The sequence below is a fragment of the Chanos chanos genome, chromosome 1, assembly GCF_902362185.1.
Source record: "Chanos chanos chromosome 1, fChaCha1.1, whole genome shotgun sequence".
Classification (NCBI taxonomy): Eukaryota; Metazoa; Chordata; class Actinopteri; order Gonorynchiformes; family Chanidae; genus Chanos; species Chanos chanos.
The window spans coordinates 1,426,541-1,436,540 of NC_044495.1; the positions used below are offsets into that span (position 1 = coordinate 1,426,541).

Sequence of the window (10,000 nt, forward strand, 5' to 3'; positions counted from 1 at the left end):
AGTGTACAGACAGAATGAGTGGACATGAGAGGGCCCTGTCACGCCTGTCTGTGTTCACTGGCTGCCACAGACCTGGCTGCACCGAAAATGATTGAAATCAATCTACCTCTTTGTCTAGGCACAGTGACGTGTAGGAGAAGGCGGGGCACTGACTGACTAACACGGTGATGTGTAGGAGAGGGCGGGGCACTGACTGACTAACACAGTGATGTGTAGGGCTGGGCGGGGCACTGACTGACTAACACAGTGATGTGTAGGGGAGGGCGGGGCACTGACTGACTAACACGGTGATGTGTAGGGGAGGGCGGGGCACTGACTGACTAACACGGTGATGTGTAGGGGAGGGCGGGGCACTGACTGACTAACACAGTGATGTGTAGGAGAGGGCGGGGCACTGACTGACTAACACAGTGATGTGTAGGGCTGGGCGGGGCACTGACTGACTAACACAGTGATGTGTAGGGGAGGGCGGGGCACTGACTGACTAACACGGTGATGTGTAGGGGAGGGCGGGGCACTGACTGACTAACACGGTCTAGGCACAGTGATGTGTAGGAGAGGGCGGGGCACTGACTGACTAACGCAGTGATGTGTAGGAGAGGGCGGGGCACTGACTGTCTAACACAGTGATGGGTAGGAGAGGGTGGGGCACTGACTGACTAACACAGTGATGTGTAGAAGAGGGCGGGGCACTGACTGTCTAACACAGTGATGGGTAGGAGAGGGCGGGGCACTGACTGACTAACACAGTGATGTGTAGGGCAGGGCGGGGCACTGACTGACTAACACGGTGATGTGTAGGAGAGGGCGGGGCACTGACTGACTAACACAGTGATGTGTAGGGGAGGGCGGGGCACTGACTGACTAACACGGTCTAGGCACAGTGATGTGTAGGAGAGGGTGGGGCACTGACTGTCTAACACAGTGATGGGTAGGAGAGGGCGGGGCACTGACTGACTAACGCAGTGATGTGTAGGAGAGGGCGGGGCACTGACTGTCTAACACAGTGATGGGTAGGAGAGGGTGGGGCACTGACTGACTAACACAGTGATGTGTAGAAGAGGGTGGGGCACTGACTGACTAACACAGTGATGTGTAGGGGAGGGCGGGGCACTGACTGACTAACACAGTGATGTGTAGGGCAGGGCGGGGCACTGACTGACTAACACAGTGATGTGTAGGGGAGGGCGGGGCACTGACTGACTAACACAGTGATGTGTAGAAGAGGGCGGGGCACTGACTGTCTAACACAGTGATGGGTAGGAGAGGGCGGGGCACTGACTGACTAACACAGTGATGTGTAGGGCAGGGCGGGGCACTGACTGACTAACACGGTGATGTGTAGGAGAGGGCGGGGCACTGACTGACTAACACAGTGATGGGTAGGAGAGGGCGGGGCACTGACTGACTAACACAGTGATGTGTAGGAGAGGGCGGGGCACTGACTGACTAACACAGTGATGTGTAGGAGAGGGCGGGGCACTGACTGACTAACACAGTGATGTGTAGGAGAGGGCGGGGCACTGACTGACTAACACAGTGATGTGTAGGAGAGGGCGGGGTACTGACTGACTAACACGGTCTAGGCACAGTGATGGGTAGGGGAGGGCGGGGCACTGACTGACTAACACAGTGATGTGTAGGAGAGGGTGGGGCACTGACTGACTAACACAGTGATGTGTAGGAGAGGGCGGGGCACTGACTGACTAACACAGTGATGGGTAGGGGAGGGCGGGGTACTGACTGACTAACACGGTCAGGTATGTCTTTGATCATCTCCCAGCTTCCACAATGCAGCAATAATGTTTACACAGCCATTGTCATAAACAATGTGCATGCACAATATTATATTTCTGACTTGAGAAAATGTCAATGGTGCTGCTTCTCCAGACACGGGAAGAGAAGATGAGTGACATACACAGCACCGCACTGCATCTGACATGCTTCACCTTCAGACCGCCCCGCCTGGTCTCTCCTAACAAACCTGAGTAAATGTCTAACGACTGAACATGCCATGACTGAGCTCCACTCCCCAGTCCCGTGGCACTGAGCACGGTGAGCACTGCAGTGGTGTCGATGTGGTGTTTGAGAGAGAGGACAGGAGGAGAGAGGGACTGACCTGGGAGACAGTGATGCTGCATTTCTTAGCCAGCTCCTCTTTGGCCTCCTCACTCGGATATGGATTACTGAGGTGGGAGTAAAAATACTCATTCAGAACCTCTGTGGCTTGTTTACTGAAATTCCGTCTCTTCCTCCTGTTGGATGAGAGAGACAGAGAGAGAAAGAGAGAGAAAGAGAGGCAGACAGAGAGAGAGAGAGAGAGAGAGAGAGAGAGAGAGAGAGAGAGAGGCAGACAGAGAGAGAGAGAGAGAGAGAGAGAGAGAGAGAGAGAGAACACGTTGAAAGAAAGCAGAGAACTTCACAGCAGTACTGTCGCCGCAGTAACGCTGGTAACACTCTCCCAGAGGGAGGACAGCACATGGGAGAAAACGTCCCTGTGAGAGGAGAAGACTGAAATGGTCTGGATTCCCTCAACAACACGACACGACACGACACAACACGACACGGCACGACATGACACGACACACTCTCTCTGCCTCTCTCTGTCTGTACTCGGGGCTCTGAGGTTTCTTTTAGACTTCTCTCTTAGTTCTCCCCATGGTATCTTCCCATCTCACTGCTCCCTCTGCCACTGTCACATTAGGCTGGATCTCTGTGGGGTCTCAGACCCAGTGTCCTGTAAAGCTACTCGCTTTCTCTCTCTCTCTCTCTCTCTCTCTCTCTCTCTTTCTCTGTGTCTCTCGCTTTCTCTCTCTCTCTCTCTCTTTCTCTCTCTCTTTCTCTCTCTTTCTCTCTCTCTCTCTCTCTCTCTGTCTCTCTCTTTCTCTCTCTCTCTCTCTCTGTCTCTCTCTTTCTCTCTCTGTGTCTCTCTCTTTCTCTCTCTCTCTCTCTCTCTTTCTCTGTCTCTCTCTTTCTCTCTCTCTCTCTCTCTGTCTCTCTCTTTCTCTCTCTCTCTCTCTGTGTCTCTCTCTCTCTCTCTCTCTCTCTGTCTATTGTAGATAGCATTTACAAATGAAAGTTCATTGAATTGAATGTCTTGTATAAATATGTTCATAGCTGTTTGTCCTCTTCACCTTTAAGCTGTCGATTCAGCAGAGGTGGCTTTTTTTTTTTAAGTCGTCAGAGCTGAGGATAACGCACCAACCAACACAAAACACTAATCAAAGAAAATCCCAAAACAGGCTTTTCTTTTCTGCAGGTAAAAAACAGTTGGTTCTAAAAAAAGAGTTTTCGTATTTACTCTCAGGGGGTCTCGTGTCAGCTTTTCACTGAGAACAGAAGCATTCACAAACAATTACAATACTGCAGCACAAAAATTAACTGAGCTCAAAACAAACACAGACACTGTATCTCTCTCTCTCTCACACACATACACATACACACACAGGCGCTGGCAGAAATCTACTGACCTGGCGTCGAGGAAGCGTGAACGGAGGATCATCACGGCCTCACAGGTGCTCTGTTTCAGCTGCATCTGAATGGAGCTGAATTTACGGTGGATGATGTTCACCATCCGCTCGATCTCTTTCGGCGAGATGGGCCGCGTGCGAGACTGCTCCCGCAGCAGGTTCATCACGTGGGTCGTAAACTCGTTACACGCCTGAAACCGTAATTGGACAGGCTGTAAACTGCCCGCAGACACTCCATAAAAACGACGACCTTGTCCCAAATAACTAGCATTTGTGTCTGCGTCGCAACATTATGGTAATATCGTTGCCTCAGTGTGTCAGCACAGGTTAAGGCAGGTGGTTAACGCTCAGTTACATCAAAGTCCAAACCTTAGATAACAACCTTTGGGTTTTGTTTTTCGTGGTTAAGGAAAGAAATACGAGGTAAGTAGCTACATTTAGCGCAGTTTCATTGTACGACACATCTGGGCTTAACTGTCATTTTGTCTCTCTTGCTCAGTTCATGTAACCAGACCCACGTTATCACAAAATGATCTCTTGTCATCGTATGCTGTTTCCATTCTTCACAGCCAGTGTAAATAAAATAAGTTACATATATATATATATATATATATATATATATATATATGTCAGGTAAAATTATACGCCTTGGTTGACATTATTAGATTAGCACCTACGGATTACTACCAACAAAAAAATGCCGGTGCTGCCTGGCACTGATGGGCTGTTAGAGATTTTGCAATTTCACTCTCACAGATTACGTAGATATGCCAAGGTTCACGGATCAACAAATTCATAATTTAAAGATTTGTTTTCATGTAATCTGAATCATGTGGAGGCCTGCACTATCACACATGACGGAACTCGAACACACGCCTTGTGCAAGGTCATTTTGTCTGTTCTGTACGTTCAAAGCAAAATGTAAAAATGAACAGCACACCAGGTAAAACTGAAATGAACCTCTTAAACTATCTTAGCACCACAGTACACTGACAGGGCAAGGCTCGTGTTTGATCCTTTAGTCTGGGCTGTGTGATGGTGCAGGCCAAAACATCATTTAGGCTACACGAAGAAATTCATCAAAATGTAAACCTGTTTACCTTTAGTAAAATAACAAGTTCAAGAGGTACCAGTGAGGTACAACAGCTGTGTCAGTGTTTATATAATATATCATAATACAACTGGAAAGCTACTTTTCTATCATCCTGAAAAGTGCAGTTTTATAAGTAAACAGAAGACAAGCACACACAGTTCTACAAATGAAAATACCATGGCAACGTGTAGCGCTCTTAGAACGTGGCACTTCATAAAGAATCAGATCAACCCCCAGCAGCTGAAAGACTCTCTCCAGCTTTTCTGTTCTGACTGAGGCCTGATTAGTCTGGACAGTTTCTTATTTGTGAAATGCTTGAGGTAATTAACTTCCTGAGTAAAAAATCCATCAGGTATTTACTGTTGAGTAATTAAAATCTGGACCCAGCTTATGTAAGAGATTGCCTTCTGGGGGAAATAAATTTGCCCTTACTTCAGTCAGGGGATTTTAACACACTCCTATAGCTGTTTCTTGTTCGTTCTCACAGAAAGCACAAATCAGTCAGTTTTTCACCTTCGTTTGTACCTCTGACACATTTATCAGAGGACATATTTATCCACAGCAAATTTAAACAAATGCTGCCTTGGTCAGACCTCACACACACCTTTCACTGGAAAACCGTCATGTTCAGGACTGGTACCCAATGGTTACTGAGCAGATTCTCTCAGCACTATACCATCACTGCCCCAATCCACTCTTTCACTTAGTGACTGCATGCAGATCAGTGCTCTGCTCTACACACAGGCCAGAACACTGAGACAAACACTGAGATAAACACTGAGACAAACACTGACATAAACACTGACATAAACACTGAGATAAACACTGAGATAAACACTGAGACAAACACTGAGATAAACACTGAGACAAACACTGACATAAACACTGAAATAAACACTGACATAAACACTGAGATAAACACTGAGATAAACACTGAAACAAACACTGACATAAACGCTGAGATAAACACTGACATAAACACTGACATAAACGCTGAGATAAACACTGAGACAAACACTGAGATAAACACTGAGATAAACACATACAGTGACTTCTTCCTGCGATGCCCATAAAAACATCAGGGCATTCGCACTGTGTGCTCACAATGGCAACGGCCACATGCTGCTTCACACCGGGCTGGTGCCCAGTGGTGGACAAGCATATTGAACAAGTGAACAAGTAGTTTCACAACAGCCGGCTGTTTCAGACGGAGGGGCTATGAACTCAAAACAATAACAGACAAAACCTCTGTAGTGCATGCTAACACACACACACACACACACACACACACACACACACACACACACACACGCACACACACACACGGCCATGTGCTGACCTGTTCGTATTTCTCCAGTTCGGTGTGGTAAATCTGTCTGATTTGTGTGAGTTTGGCTCTGTAGTCAGAATGCTCTATGGAATTATCGGCTCCTCCCCCAACTGCTGCCGCCGCCGCGGCGATCGCGGCTGACCCGCCCCCTTTGTCCGGCCCGGCCACGCCCTCAGCCAGTAACATGTTGTCTAGCCGTAGCAGCTGTGGGTCAGGGGGGTCGTCTTCCTGGGCACCCCGGATGCTGAGACCTGCAGGGAGATGTTGACATGTCAAACAAAGTCAGGCCTACTGCTCACACTGCTCATTGCTCTGACGGGACCTCCCTCCCATTCAAACTCCAGCGCGGCTGGGCTGATACCTCTACACAGCAAAACTAGCAAAACCATAACAGCCCAGAAAACAGAAAGGCAGAAAAAGAAACAGACGTGGTTTGTGTATTTGAATGGCTGGAGCTGAGTTGTAAACAGAAGTCTGGAGAAGATTAAAATAAAGTCCTGTATGTTTTTTTTCCAGACAGTCTGTGTATGTCTCCAAATGCATTGCCTCCATTTACATTCACACAGCGATTCTTTAAATGGACAGATCTGACACGTTTTTTGCTCCCTGTGATAAAACAGAAAGAAAGACATTTGACAGTGGGAACACACTCTCTATGTTATCATGTTCATACAGCATCCTGCACTGGTCTGCTCCACATGTTCTGTCCCATCAGAGACCTGTAAACTTTACATGGGTTTCAACCTAAATCCTGTAAACTTTACACAGCTTTCCTCCTAAGATCTGTAAACTTTACATACATTGCCCTTTAAGTCGCATGTAAAGTATTGTTTGTGCATGTGCATAATTAGGCTCTGTGCTGGAAAATGTTCTCTCTTATGCAGTTCTAGTTTAGGTGGGTAAACTGGTTTGTCAGTGACAGTAACTGGTAAACCGTAACTGCTTCACGTTTCTGTAAAGTGGTGACATTAACTGTCCTGTGATCTGAGATAAACCATTAGGCTCCAGGGCAGTTAAAGTGAACGAGTAAAATGAAACAGATCTAACACAAACATAGAGTTAGAGTTTTCAATGGAAGGCACCTACACACGAGTCACGGTAAGAACCACAGAGCCCCTCTGCCGTGAAGCATTCTGACATAAAGAGCGTAAGAATGAGTGCAGAGGAAGGGGGAGCCCTGCAGTGGATGGATAATTAGAGTGAAGCTCTCAGGTGAATAATAACAGTAATGTACTGTTAGAACTCCTGCTGCTCCTGAAACACCCACAATTTATTCCATTTAATGTTCAGTCATATTAGAATTACATGCAGGGCGTTGATCTCAGCCACACTGACAGAAACATCAAGTCAGTGGCTGCCTACGTCTACCGGTCTGCTTTCATTTCTGAAAAAGGATTGCTTTATGTCTCAAACACTTGTTTTCACACAGCATACAATGCACTTTTAACACCAATCAATACATCCAACACTAACATCCAATACTAATCCCCTTTAAGACTTTAGATTTCTAAAGACGCAAAAATCTTCATCTCCTCTGTTACTAATTAAACTCTGGGGTGTGTTATTTACCTCAACTTCATAATAGTTCCCAGATTGGATTTAATGATAATTCCCACATTGGATTTAATGATAATTCCCAGACTGGGTTTTATGTGGGCAGAGGGGCAGAGTTTAGATGACTCTGCCCTGACTCCGCTCAACTCAGCACTCACTGGGAAGGTCTTCCCACCCGCTCTCTGAGTGTCTGTGTCTCAGCGGCTACAGACAGGGACAGGCGAGGGAGGGCAGCGGAGGAGGGGAGAGAGGGATGAGCGGAGTGATGGAGACAGAGAAAGAGAGTCTGACTGAATGAACGGCTGCATCTCCACATGCGCGTGTTTCACAGAGGGTTGGAAAAATACCAAAATAAGAAAAATAGTATTAAAGGAAAAAAAGACAGGAGAAGAAAGAAAAAAATAATATATATATATATAAATAAAAAACAGTGCATAAAATTTGCAGTATCTGTCTCCAACCTCATCTAGCTTTCATCACACGTTTTTTTTCTCTTTCCTTCTCTTTCTCTGCATACACTTTTTCCCCTTCTTGCGCGGTTTCATTTTTAGCAGTCTCGAGGCAAAAGAGTAGAGCGCGATTTTCTATTCAGACCCAAGGCAAGAGATGCTAATTCAGCAGAAAGCGCGAGTCCCAGAGAATACCCAGGGGTTGGGCTGTCGCGTGCACTCGCGCTGTTCCCCACACAGCCTTCATTAGCAGTGCAGAGTCTGAATGAGAACAGGTCATGCAGCAGAGGAAAGCAGTGAGAACCAAAGACATGTGCACACATACATACACACCTATAAACAGAGCAATAATAAGAGAATAAGAGAATAATAATAATACTAATAATAATACTACTACTACTAATAATAATAATAATAATGATGATGAACCTAAGAGAATGTATTTCTATAGTGCTGTTCACACAGCAGGGTGAGATGTGCTTTAGGTAAAGACATTGTCGGTGTTTAAAGAATGGAACTCTGTGTGTGATCACAGACTGGATGTGGTTATGCATTAGGCTGGATAGTTAGGCCCTGAATGAAAGCACACAGAATTCCACTGTGAACACTGGTAACTGTGAATGTCAGTGCTGTTTCAGAAGGAACCAGAAACTTCCCTCTCCTGATGAGATATGTACTGTGTACATGGTGTACACGGGTTCAGGCAGGGCAGGTTAACACGGCCCAGACTAACAGTGTTCTCTCTGGGTCTGCTGATCAGTCAGACTTCACACTATAATAAAGAGAAATACAATCCCCACCTCTAATCTGCAGTCCTGCAGCACTGTAATATAACAGAGCATCCTACAGACCACCAATCACAGGTGACTACACACAGTTATCACAAAGCCATCAGGGCCAATGCACTGTGAATAAAGCCCAGAGCAGCAGTGCAGCAGAGCACATCCCACTGCATCCTATTCAAAGACAACAATGTCTCTCTCTCTCACACACACACACACACGCATATACACATACACACACACACTGTACATACACACACACACACACTCACACACACACACACACACACGCATATACACATACACACACACACTGTACATACACACACACACACTGTACATACACACATACACTCACACATACACACACACACAAATACACAAATAAACACATACACACATACACATACACACACACAAATACACAAACAAACACATACACACATACACACACTGTACATACACACACACACACAAATACACAAATAAACACATACGCACATACACACACTGTACATACACACACACACACTGTACATACATACATACATACACACACTGTACATACACACACAAATACACAAATAAACACATACGCATATACACACACTGTACATACACACATACACACACACTCACACATACATACACGCACGCACACCTACACATACTCACACACACACATGCACACCCCCCCCCCCCCCCCAACACACACACACACACACACACACACACACACACACATGCTTTCAAGTATTTCCCCCCAAATTTGTTCATGTACAAGTCTGTTCTAATCAAGTGCAGATTGTGTGATGTAAGTCCAACACTGGCGAGACAGAGGCGATTACAGCATGAATTCCACTCACTTCATTTCATATCTCTGATCCTCACTAATAAACAGTAAGAAAATTATGGAAAAATGTCATTTCCTCAGCTTATTAGCCAAAGGAATCATTCGCAAATTCTCTCATCATACTATTAGAGAAACACAATTAAAGGTTACAGCCATGGATACATAAGTTTATATATATATATATGTGTGTATATATAATTGTAAATGTATATAAATGTAAATATATATATATGTAATTAATGAGCTTACCATTTCTGTCCTTCAGACAAATAACAAAATGAAAGTGTTGCAGTCTGCATTTTGTATTATCTCAGAGTCTGACAAAACAACACTTCATAATGAACATTAATCAGTAAACTGTTCATAACCAAGTCATTCATCATAATCTCACTGTTAACTCATTCACCATCAACTATCTGATTACTCAGTCACCACCAAATCTAATAATCATATCTGTTGTGGAATACAT

At 45.4% G+C, this 10,000-nt stretch overlaps 1 protein-coding gene across 4 annotated transcripts in view; it reads right to left on the reverse strand.

The window, feature by feature from the left end:
* pbx3a (pre-B-cell leukemia homeobox 3a) overlaps positions 1-10,000 on the reverse strand; it is a 47,833-nt gene that overhangs the window by 8,380 nt on the left and 29,453 nt on the right. For all 4 annotated transcript variants that reach the window (XM_030775600.1, XM_030775583.1, XM_030775575.1 and 1 more), the window contains exons 3-5: positions 5,903-6,144; positions 3,471-3,661; positions 2,120-2,255 (exon numbers count right to left, since the gene is read on the reverse strand). In XM_030775600.1, coding sequence (XP_030631460.1) covers positions 2,120-2,255; positions 3,471-3,661; positions 5,903-6,144 — 569 coding nt within the window. The remainder of the gene's footprint in view (positions 1-2,119; positions 2,256-3,470; positions 3,662-5,902; positions 6,145-10,000) is intronic.